This window comes from Callorhinchus milii, unplaced genomic scaffold (genome assembly GCF_018977255.1).
Source record: "Callorhinchus milii isolate IMCB2004 unplaced genomic scaffold, IMCB_Cmil_1.0 Scaffold3, whole genome shotgun sequence".
NCBI classification, from domain to species: domain Eukaryota; kingdom Metazoa; phylum Chordata; class Chondrichthyes; order Chimaeriformes; family Callorhinchidae; genus Callorhinchus; species Callorhinchus milii.
Genome location: NW_024704744.1, coordinates 48,879,454 through 48,892,482, shown reverse-complemented (window position 1 = coordinate 48,892,482; position 13,029 = coordinate 48,879,454). Strand labels below are relative to the sequence as shown.

The following is a 13,029-nucleotide window of genomic DNA, read 5'->3' as shown; positions in this document are numbered from 1 at the left end:
TTGATTTTCCACCCACAAAACAGAAATTACGCTTTACAGTTTATCCCATGAAGTCCCTCGAGACATCCTCCAACGTGAAAGGCGCGATACCAAATGCAAGGATTATTATTACATTTACTCCAAGGTTTTAGATTAAGTTCCATATTGCAGGTGCCATAAAAGGTCGCTTAAACTCAATTGTACTAAATCTCTGCAACTGTTCACTGGTATTTGTAATCTTCACCACTTTAAGTTTGTGTGGGAGTGGTTTTAATGTATTTCATTCACTTTTTTTTATAAACACAGAATGATTTTCTAGAAGTACAATGAACTGTGGTCCCATTCCACTCTTGAGTACAGTAGCAATAGAAAACAATATACTTTCCTACTTAGTGAAAAAGGAACACAGAGATATTGCTATTGTACATTCAATGTGTATTATAAAGAATTGGCATAGTCTTATCGAATAGACAGTGGCATGGTTTCAGTCTCATTAAAGCAACATTTCCCTGGATTAATGGTTCACGTTTCTTGTACATCCAAATCACTTCATGCCCTGTCACCTCTCTACCTGTCTGACATGCTTAAACCCCACTCACTCCTTCACTCACTTGGCTTCAGCCTCCTGCAAGTGCCTGTCCCTCCTCTTCACTATCGGTAGCTGTGCTTTCCTGTCACTACACCCCAAAATCCTGGAACTCCCTGCCTCAATCCCTCTGCTCTGTCACTGTAGGGAGCTCTGAGACACTACCCAGTGTTCAGGGCACTATATAAATGTTATTAGAAGATGGAAATGTAATAAAGAAAGGAAGGCAGTGCTGAGTAATAATAATAATCTGTGCATTTAATATAGCGCCTTATCATGTTGAAATGTTTCAAAGGGTTTCACACAGTTCTCTGCAAAGTGTAGTGATTATACAATTGTTCCCCCTAAAAAAAAATTAACCAAGGTTTCATATTTGCTGCAATTTCTAACTCAACTCAGATTGAGTGCAGGAGGTTTTCTTGTAGCACTCTTGTGGAAAATGGATCTTTTGTAATGGGTATTAGGTGCAATGTTTAACGGTTGACAGTCAGGGCACAGCTCTTTAATGAGAATCACACTAACCTGCAGCAGCGTCAGCTACTTGTGTCGGAGGCATCTGCGACAGTCTTTGGCTCTTCAAAAAAGGGAAGAAATTCTTCCAGAGGGCACTGGCGATAGCTAGATGGCGCTCTTTGGCAACTAATGGGGCAGGAGCCGTCTGGGAGGCCACCCGAGGCTGCTGAGGAGACTGCACCAAGCGTTTGTGCACACTCCTGACAAGAGACAAATTGAGAAAAACAAATACATTTAAACAAAAAAGAGATCCAGGAAAGATGAACACACATTAAACAAATCCTCCTCATCCTCTCTGTGATTCTTAGAGTCCAATAAAGTAAGTATTTTCTCATTTCAGTTTTTCTAATTCCACTGTTTTATTATTTTGCTGTCTTGTTTTTTCTTTTCTTAAGTTCCTTAAATATTTTTGTCTCGTTTACCCATTCCTTGTTCCCCTAACTTTATTCCCTGCAGTCATCTTAGGATAGAATCCCATCAAGAAACAGCTCCTTGTGCTGCCTCGCTGTATGTGCAGAGACTCAGGCTAAGTAGCCAGTTAGGAGAGGCTGAGATATTTTACTTTAACATATAGTAAAGAGCAGGAGTAAGTAAGTTAGTGTCCTTTAGACTCAATGGAGTGGTGGATGAGCGGATCTGTGAAGGTAAACCGTTAGAGGAACATTTGGGAAGACAGGGAAGAGTAACAGAAGCAAGAGTCTAAACCAACCAATAAATAACATGAAAGTTCACTCATACCCAAGGGCTACAGATACAGATTCTGACTGGCTGCTGGATGGCAGTAGCTGCATATATAGGGAAGAATCAATGCGGTTTTATTACCAGCATCGAGAGCCACGTGACGTTTCCCAAAATATTTTCTCATCTGCGGCACGGCACTTGTTTGAAGAGAGTCAATTCCGTTTCAGTGGGTATAAACTGAGAACCAAAACAAGCTCTCTATCAACTACCAGGGGATTCACTCCTGTTAACAGAATACTTTTGAGCCAGGTTACACACGCATCCTCTGCTGTTTATTTATAGTTTGCAATCTTAATGGGATAAACATCTGTGCCAAAGGGATACATTTTCTATCAAAATACAGAAATTATGTAACCATACAATAAGTATGTCAGACAGTGCAGCCTATCTACGAGCAGCCCCTTTGGGACCATGTTTAAGTGATCTTTAATGGGCCATTGGTCTCCTATTACAGGTTCAAGTCTGAATCATTTATTGTTGGGACAGTTGTTAGATGGCTCCAGGAGACAGTGGCGTCTCTCTTTTTCTTAAGCAGGTAGCTGTTGAGACAGATTTTGTTTTAGATCACACACGTGGCTTGGACGCTGCTATAAAAACATTTATTTTCATACTTTCAGAGGTGTAATGTCACAAAATCAATTTTAAAACCATAGGTTGAATAAGTCATGATGACAAAACGGCAGTACTCGCTGTGGAACTATCTCCACTGGTGATGTGGATGGTCGCTCATCAATTATCAGGCCAACCCCTGTGGAAACCTGCATAGCGAGGTCCTGGGCAGAACACTGTATCAGAGTATAAATGTACAGGTATTTCACTGCAGTAGGAAAGGAACACTGAAAACGGTTGCATAAAACACTTAAACAAATACCACACTCGTCAGGTCTCCTATCCTTCGTCCTGTTTTCATATAGATGGGCAATTACATCAGCAATAATTTATAAAGTTGCCACAACCCTTACAACAACAACAACAACAAAATTACATTTGGGACTAATAGGGTCTCGGAGCCTGATGCGGGTGATGACACGGGCTGCAGAGTTCTGGATGATCTGCAGCCTATGGAAGGAGGAGTTGGGGGAGGCCGACAAGCAATGAGTTTGCGTAGTTGAGTCTGGACGCTATAAATCTGTGTATGAGGAACTCGGGGGCCTGCGGTGTGAGACAGTGGTGGAGCCGAGCGATGTGGTGGAGGTGAGGAAAGGCGGAGCGGGTCGTAGCATGGATGTGGGGCATGAAGGGCAGGTGAGGTCAAACATGACGCCAAGGTTCTGTATTGGCTCTGTGAGATGTAGAGTGCATCCATGGAGGGAGTTGCTGTCAGCACCTGAGGTATGGAGGTGCTGATGGGAGCCAAGCAGGAGTGCCTTAACCTTGTTGACATTAAACTGCAGGAAGTTAGCTCTCACCCAGCACTTGATGTGCGACAGGCAGTACCTTGTCAAATGCCCATTCATTATGGATTATACAGTGACCATACTTCACTGTGGGAGGTAACAATTGCTGAGCCTGATGCTGTTCTCACACAATTTCCACCCACACATACTCTCCAGCAGACATCACACAACAGTTACCCTAATTCGCTTCACCCTCCCTCGTCCAGAGGCACCAAATCCAAATCTAGCTCCCTAACCGCTACCCTGGATAGTCTCTTTGTAGCTGAGATCCACTCTATCACTTTCTGATTTACCAGTCATCAGCCATACAGTACATACAAACTCCATCTAATTCAATCATGTGACTGGTTTGAGAATACTCCTTATCCCTCACACTGTCGGTCCAACTGACAACCAACATTCACCTGGCACAAGACACTGTCATTAGTTTGTTTTGAAAAAATTCTGAAATATTTGATATAATTAACCTATCCCTGAACCGAAGTGCTACCATAAACATGGAAAGTTAAATAACTTTCCTTCCGAGGTCTCTCAATTGAATAACTTGCAGCTTAGGAGTCCTGTAGCTCTGTGGTTAGAGCACTCGCTTTGCAAGTGAGAGACCTGAGTTCAATTCCAGGCAGAGAGCGAAACCTTGGGCAAGTTTCCTTACACAGAGCCTAATAATAATCCCTCCAAAAAACAAAAACAATAATAAAATTGGTCATTTTCAATCTACGACTGTTTGTGGGACATTGCTGTGCGCAATTGGCTGCCGCGTTCGCCCACAAATATACTGTCAATTCACTTTACAGTGTGTTCTGTGAAGCGCTTTGGGGCGTCCTTCCGACGTGAAAAGCGCTATATCAAATGCAAGGATTATTATTATTATTATTATAACTCCACATCATGAATGTGCATTGCAGCTATCGCAGTATATGCAAATATGCAAATTGCAGGAAAAATACATGACAAGATCAATTTGGATGAAGAAGATCCTTTAGCTCATCTGATCTCATCCTTCCAGAATACCCACCCAACTGTTCTCCCATCATAGTATCAAGGTTTTTGTTAATGAGTCCCGTGTTCTAGCTTCAACCACCCTTCCTGGAAACCTGTTTCAGTCGTTAATTACCCTCTGGGTAAAGAAAAACTTTCTTGTATCTGTTCTGAAATTACCCTTTGCAATTCTAAACCTATTTACTCTTGTTCTGCTGTCTTGGTGCATCCTCAAATATTGTTTTGGGTTTCTTTTTTCAATCCTGTTTAAAATGTTATCCACCTTTATAAGAATGTTTCTCTCAAGACTGAAAAGCCCAGGCTTGTCTATCATTGCTCATAGCTCATTTCTCTAACATTGTGGATCATCCTCATTGCTCTCCTCTCTGGGTAGCCCCCTTATGTTGTGGCGACTGGAACTGTATGAAGCATTCACAGTGTGGCCCGACCAACTACAAGTTGTATTTATATACCATCCTTCGAGCAGGTTAGGGTCTCAGAGCACTGACCAGAGCACTGTACAGCTTGAGCATGACGTCTGCAGATCTGAACTCAACTGATGTTGCTATAGGCCAGCATCCTGTTTATGGCTGTCAAAAATATCTAATAATAATCAGTGCCATCAATAGGTTATAACTCATTATAACTGGTAAAATAATTTGATAACAATTTTACTTAGATAATGTCCCTGTGTCTGGAATGCGTGCTCTCTACCCTGGATAGATGCACTCTAACCAATTCCAGAGAGCTTAGGCACAGGTTGGCAAAAGCCAATGCTTGGGGATCCCAGAGTGTATGTGTGGGGTACTGCTGGAGTAGAAAGTTAAAACTGTATAGCTTGCCATGGGGAACACAGTCTGACAAGCTTCCCCGTTTGTCCAGCTCGAAGCACTCTACCCGTTAAGGCTTTGGCTTATAGCAAAGATGCTCCCCAAAACAGCAAGGTTCTGCTTTAAATTAGAAACACGACAATCGTCCCAAGGAGTTAAAATGAGCAATGTTGCATCTTCAATTTCAATTTATTTTCTACATTTAACAAAATCTGAAAACTAAGACAAGTAGACAAACAAGGAAAAAACAAACTTCAGCAGCGAAAATTCTGTAAAAAAAATGATAAAACCCAATAATCAGAATATGACTCAATATCCTTTCATGTGGGACCATGGCCAATCAAAATAGTGTGTCCAGCTGCCCGAGTTACAAGGAATAGAAAAAAAGCCACTATATAATACTATATCTCATTTTGAGACAATGTGGCATGAATTCAATAACACACTCAATTTTCTTTTATTCCAGGAATAGTGTTCCTGCTACTTAATCTAATTTTGAAGTTGCAAGTTTCTGGAGGTTTAATAGAGATGTGTCTGCAGGGAATCAATGTTCCTGTGGAAAAAGAGACATTAACAAATCTGTGTGGAAGAGTTGGTTGGAAGGTATTATACCAGCAGCCTGATAAACTAAATAACATGCTTATTAAAAACAACCTGTAGAAATGTGCCACCATTTCTCTTTCCATTTATCTTATGGTCAAGTCAATTGAGACTCTACATTAACGCACACACAGCATTATTGCATTTGAGTTATTAAATTCCATAAACAACATTGTAGAGCTGCAGCTGAGATATATGAATACAAAGTAATGTGATTTGGTACCTATCAAGGCGACCTTCAAAGCTGCTGGGAACCTCTGGAGGCTAGACATGTTCAGAAAGAGTTGGTCTCTTGCTCACAAACTTCAGGCTGCCACTACCATATTACTGCTAGGACTGAATTCAATCGAGTGATTTTGATGAAATTACAGGCAGTCTGCCCGCTCCACAGTTTGAACCCCCTAAGTAGGTACGTTTTTGGCAGCCATACTTCCAATGTTGTTAGAAAAGGCAGAAAAGCTGCCACCCAACACCAACACACAAATTAACAAATCTTTATCGTTATGAATGGATTGCTCACTCTCCGGTTCTTTTTTAAATACCCCATTTTGTGAGCATTTTGAGCCTGAAATATTGCTTCAGACTCTGGAACATTTGCCAGTGTTGCACAACATAAAAGGACTACTTTTTTGCGGTGGGTGGGGAAGGAATAATACGGTCAGCACTTTACACAGAGATAGTGTGAGTTCATTGACTGACATACGTTACACGTGGCGTGGCCAGCTCTGCTGGTGGTGCCAGTGGCCTTTTCACTGCAGATGATCCCAAGTAACCAGCCTGTTCCTTCATCACGATTTTGTTCGGAAATGTAACCACAAATGGAAGAATGCAGGGAATGAGGGATTACTGACATCACGACAATTGAGGGCTGCAGAAGTTACTCAATGTTTATCAACCATACCAGTCAGTAACTTTCCCCTCTCACTGTGGAGTGTATTCACAAAATAAGGGACACAGTGAATTGCTCTTGGAATCAATTTTTTAGCACCTGTGAACAAAATGTCTCACTTTGCTCACCAGCACTGACAATGTAAAACAATGTGAAGAAATCGGGTTTCTGAAACCTTGATTCCCAGTTTATAAATATGCCAGTTGTTAGTGTGAGAATTACCAACTTTTATGTTTAAAAATTATATATAAAATAAATTAATTTTTTAATTTTGTTTACCTAGCAGTAAGTAGGAACCTGGTTGTTAGTCGATTGGCGGATCGCTTTTCTGGATGTAATAATTTCTTCCAAAAAAAGGAATAATAAATTGGTCACTTCAATTCATGATTGTTTATAGGACACTGCTGAGCGCAATTGGCTGCCGCGTTTCGCTCACAAAATATACAGTCAATTCACTTTACAGTATGTTCTGTGAAGATCTTTGAGACGTCTCAAAGACATGATAAGGCGCTATATCAAATGCAAGGATTATCATTAACATTATTACAAATCTGCATAATCTTACATTTTAAGCCAAATTTATCTTACAGGCTAAGGTGAGCAGAAATTTTGGGCAGTGCAAGTCCGACAGTGCAAGCTGCTGGGACCCTGAAAATATCATGTATGCAAAGTTAATGCCAAGTTCAAGCAACTGGGTTATAAAGTGCTGACTGGAGAGCTGAGAGCTTCTTTTATTTCATCAACAAATGGAATTTCGTTTTACATAGGATCCTTCATTTCTGCCATTCATAATAACTGTCATGCAGAAAGTGCTTCTAGGAAATATTATTTGGCTATTAATAAATTTCACTCTATTGTCTCCTGTTGCTAATGGATACCCTTCGCTCATATTCAAAGAAATGTGATCAAGTTCTCATTCCCTCACCACAGGAAGGATTGAAATTAGCTGCATTTGTATAACAGAAGTTGCCTCTAACCAGCAAACTTCAAGCCACCTAGAATGAGGACTACATGTCAGTCCAAACACAGCTTCAAGTGAGACAGTGATTTACGTGTACTACAACCAATGTAGTTTACTGCATTCGCTGCTCACAATGTGGTCTCCTCTACATTGGGGAGACAAAATGCAGATTGGGTGACCGATTTGCCGAACACCTCCGTTCTGTCCGCAAACACAATCCTGAGCTTCTGGTCTCTTGCTATTTCAACTATCCCTCCCACTCACACTCTGACCTCTCCATCCATGGTCTCCTACGCTATTCCAATGAGCCACAGCGCAAGCTCGAGGAGCAGCACTTCATCTATCTGCTGGGGACCATACAGCCTTCTGGTCTCAATATTGATTTCAACAATTTCAGACCATAACAGTTCACCTTACCCCTCCCCCTCTTCTGTGACCACATCATCTTGCTTCCAGACACACCTTTTCTCTCCCTGATCTGCCTGTTTTATTGCAAGTTCTTCCCACCCCCCCCACCACCACCTTTTGTTCTGCAGTATTAACACCTCTATTCTCCCGCTTTGTTTTGCATCATTGAGACCTCTTTAACTCATCATCCCCTGCCCTCCACTCCATTTTCTCCTTTGTCTTCCTTGCCCTGCCTCACCCGCTCTGTTAGCCCTTAAAAGCCTCTCCTTCTTAACATGCCCCAGCTCTGATGAAGGGTTGTGGACCCGAAACGTTGACTCACTTTCCTTTCTCCATAGATGCTGCCTGACCTGCTGAGTGTTCCCAGCGACTTCTGTTTTTGATGTCAGCTCTTTTATTTGGTTGGGCCATTTAGGTTGGAAAGGGTTAAACTTTGCAATGATCTGCCCTTCCCAGATCAAACATACTGGAGGGTGGAGGGGCGGTGAATCAATGCCAGTGCATCCCTCACCCAGGAGTCTCAGGCTCCGTTTGCACTCAGCATGGCTTGGCCAGAAGCCTTTAACTGGATGAGGCTGAAGGAGGGATTAATGCCTGCCACTGTGAAGCAGAATGATGATACATGATAAAGAGTGTTTGCTGTAAAAACCCTTCGGATGAGCAAAGCCACACTAGTTAGCATTAGACCAGATAAGCTCCTGAACCATCCGTAATCTCATTTAGGCCTGAGCTGATCCTCCTGTCCTTTCATTCCTCAGGATCAAAGGAATCCACTGTGGAGGCTGCTGTTTTACAGTACTTCTGCCTGTTGGAAACTTCACTAATTTTATAACATTAGAATCCTCTGAGCAAGGTTGCACATAATCTATATTGAGCTGGAACTATTGATTATTCCTGAATTCATTAATCTAGGTATTACTGCAGAGTAGAGCTTTCACGTTTATCCAGTTGCCATGACCATGTGGCATGAGACTTTTATTAAACACGAGTCAAGAGACACAGAGGAACCAAGCAAATAAAATCTTTACTATATACAGTGTCAGTGTGTACTGCTGTCACCAGCATTATCATCATCCTAAGCCGCCCCCTAAAGGAGATAGTCTGCTTCTCGCTGTTTGAATAATCTCCCACATTTCTGTTAATAATCACAGCTAGAGCAGCCTTCCTAGCACTTTAGGAATAAGTGAGTTCACACCCAATACAGATTTCGCTCAAAGCTTATGCAACCAAGCCTTTGCACTTCCCATTAACAAAATAATAGATAATCCTATCCATTCCTCCTAAAAAAAATCCTGATTTCTGAAAAGACAGCATTATTGGCATCAACATGTATTGACATTGTGCTGGGAGAAGTGATGCCAGTGTTGAAGAAGTGAACAATCTGAAATGTTACCATTATATTTCACATACACCACACACCACATACACATTGTGTAACACACACTTTCTTTCAACAAGCCATAATGCATATTTCAAATTAATAAATATTTTATTATTGTTTCTCAAACACAATTTACAATTCCAGTACCACCTGTAGGTTTCCATAACTATTACTATAATTTGTAAATTACACTACCACACTTTAACACATAAAAAAGCAATAGTGACCCTATTAAGACCAACTCTTCATTGTCACTATGCACAGGAACACCAGCAGAACACCTCAGCCAATTCCTCCAAATTCATCTTCATGACATTTAAGCGTCAAATTGAGATAGATGCAAGTGGCGATTTTTCTAGTCTGCAGGACTCTTCTAACATTTGACAACAGGCTGTTGCAAGCAACTCTACCGTTGCAAGTAGAGTACATTAATCCTCACTTAGGAGTCGAAATACCTACCGAATATTAATAATAATTAAAACATCTACTGTAACTTGGGGAGGGGTGATAAAAACAAATCTGTAAACGGTACATGGAAAATTCCTGTAAAGTGTTTGTACCAGTTTTTTTTAAAAAGAGCATCTCGACCCATTCCACCATTAGGTTTCTGATCATCCAGTGTTTATATGGCACATGCAAATGATGCTGAAGGGCAATTTTTTCCACACACAGAGTGCTGGCTTCAATTTAAAAGTCACTCCACTTGGTAATCCAATCATATTTGCCAATACACAGTGAACGTATCTGCAAGCGGCCAGTCTCTAACAGTGGCACAAATTGTTCCCCCTCAATGCTTCACAATTCTGTTTATACGTGTGACAATTCTTAATTGGAATTTTTATTTGCCTAGTTGGGTGTTTGACGTGGGTGGAAATCATGCTTAAGAGTATCCAAACGAAAGTACTGAGAGGTCCACATATGCATGGAAGTTTCCATTGGCCTGCAACGGCATGTGCACTTATTCCCCAGAGGGACGCAACCCGTTAAACTAATCTCAGATTTTAAAGTAGGTGTGCTTCCTGCTGCTTGTCAAGCTGGGTCCACACTGCCCATTAGTGACCTGGCCAGCAAGGTTAACAGGAGCTGAGTAGGACGAATCCCAACCCTATCTCTTGGCCTGTTCCACCAAGTCTTTCTAACGAAACAAGTCCGTCATCAACAGTGCTCTGCAAAAAGGGCACCAATTACTTCCAGGTCAAGAATACTTTATACAAATTCCCAGAAACTGGCCACCTCTTCTTAGTCTGCTGGGAATATTTGGTCTTTCCACTATTCAAAGAAACATACATTCAATCTGTTTGTTTGCATCCAGTTAAACATCCAGGTTGTGTTGCCCTTGAAATCCACGAGGTTTATCTCCATGGCACACACTGCGGTCCCCATGAGCACCCATTCCAGGAGCTTCAAATTCAGACTGCTTCAACCTGCAACCCTGCACTGCCAACCTCTAACCTTCAAGATTCATGAACAAGATTATCTTGAGATGCGCACTTTTGCAACTCGCTTCAGCGCCATTGAACTCATTGTCACATAAACTTCTCAACAACAACAAAATTCATTTGCATAGCTCCTTTAACGACAGGACGATGTCCCAAGAAAGTACGGATCCCAGCTACACAAGCTTCTTCAAAGGATCCCTGGAACACTTGTTGTTCCAGTCGAACTCAATCCCATTGTTACTGTCTGACCTCTTCTTCACTGATAACCGCTGATGTTGCTTCTTGCTCAGGTCTGAAGGTGTTCATTCACTCTGGTTCCCATTTCCACTCTACAACTATTCTTTCCCAACCCGAACAATGCAGTAAGAACAATGTTCTTTAATTAGGCCTAGTTACCAATTTTTATTTTAAAAAAATTCCTGAGTACAATTAATGTTATCAGAGTTAGGAGGAGAAATACAGCCCTGGTAAAAAAAAAATGTTAATGACTTAAAAAATATTCAGACAACATTAGAATACAACTATAAAAAAGCCATCTTGATCAGCGCAATTTTTTAAAATAAATCCATCCCTTCAAATAAGCTAAGAGTATTGAATTTTGTGCAACCCTGTGGATTTCACATCAGTTACAAGAACATAAAAACCTATCAGAGACAGCTGTTTAGAATTTCAGAGAAACAATCTAGTATTCAAGACACCCAAACAATAAAACACATCTGTGAATAAGGTAATTTACAGTTCTATCAAAAATGGCCATTATCAACAGCGAGAAACAAATTATGTTGCCAGACATCTTAAACTTCACTGGAAAAATCCAATGTTTAAGAAGAGATTCACTCCTTGGGGGGTTTTCAAAGCTACTCTTTGGAGTATTCAAGAAAGTTCACACCAAAAGAGTAAAGCTGTTAAGGGGACAGTAGTTCAAAGTCAATGGGGACCTAATTTACACAGATCACTAAAAATAGCAATCTTTCAGCTAAGTCTTTTTAGTAGTAGGTTAGAAAGCAGGAAGAACTTGCATTTTTATAGAAGCTATATCTTAAAACAGATGAGTAATTACCGTCGAGGGTATTGACTGTGTTTATTTTGTAGGCAAGAACGACAAGCCACCGTGCATACAGTACAGCCCCACAAACAGCCATGAGATAAATTATTGATTTGTCTGAAGGATTGATGGCCATGGCAGATTAAGAAACTGCTTTCTCTTCAATAGCGTCATTTACTGCCAGATGGGAACTCATATTGCCCGCCTGCCTGTGAGACATTACAGCCTGGATGCGCATCAAGTTCCAGTCAATCCAACAGTCTGTGCCTGTACCCTCACCCATGTCAAACGTCGCACACCATTTTCTGAATTCTGGTCAGGCCCTGTTGATTCTCTGTATCCTAGTATCACCTCTCTGTATGAATCCACTCATGCCCTAGCACCTCGCTATCCCTCTGATCTTTAGATACCCTGCACTGCTTGGCCCCTCCGCTCAGGCAACACAAGCCTATTGCACATCATTCACAAAATTGGTGGCCAAGCTTTCAGCAACCACACCTCTAAACTCTGGAACTACTTGCCTCAATTCCTCTCTATCTACCTTTAAGACCCATCTTAAAACCTGCTTCTTTGATCCCACCTCTGGTCACCACCTCCTTGCTTCTCCCTTGCTTGACATCTGACAACCGGTACGGCCAGTAATATGGCACTTTGCTTCAGTATTGCTCTGTGGACCTTCAGTCCTCAAAACTGAGTAGGATCAGTCCCTGCCTCCCTCAAAACTGCTGTCATCACCTCCCTCTTGAAAAAACGCTCCCTGGATCCCTCTAATCCCAGCGACTACCGCCCTATCTCTAACCTGCCCTTCCTCTCAAAAGTTCTAGAACGCGTTGTTGCCATTCAACTCCGCGCACACCTCTCCTCCCACTTCGAACCCCTCCAGTCTGGTTTCCGCCCACAGTACAGAGACTGCACTTGTGAAAGTCACAAACGACATCCTCTCTATCTGTGACCAGGGCTCCCTCTACTTCCTTGTCCTCCTGGACCTCTCCACCACGTTCGACTCAGTCGATCACGCCATCCTCCACCAACGTATTTCCTCCGTCATCCACCTCAGTGGGACCGCACTTCTCTGGTTCGAGTCCTACCTCACAAACCGCCAGCAGTACATCTGCATAAACAGCTTCTCCTCCCGCTCTCACCAGGTCACCTGTGGGGTCCCTCAAGGATCCATCCTTGGCCCCCTCCTCTTTCTGATCTGCATGCTCCCTCTTGGGGATGTCATCTGTAGACATGGGGTACATTTCCACATGTATGCAGATGACACCCAACTCTATTTTTC

At 41.9% G+C, this 13,029-nt stretch overlaps 1 protein-coding gene across 2 annotated transcripts in view; it reads right to left on the bottom strand.

The window, feature by feature from the left end:
• mms22l (MMS22-like, DNA repair protein) overlaps positions 1-13,029 on the bottom strand; it is a 70,067-nt gene that overhangs the window by 23,454 nt on the left and 33,584 nt on the right. For both annotated transcript variants that reach the window (XM_007892939.2, XM_042333735.1), the window contains one exon: positions 1,088-1,278. In XM_007892939.2, coding sequence (XP_007891130.2) covers positions 1,088-1,278 — 191 coding nt within the window. The remainder of the gene's footprint in view (positions 1-1,087; positions 1,279-13,029) is intronic.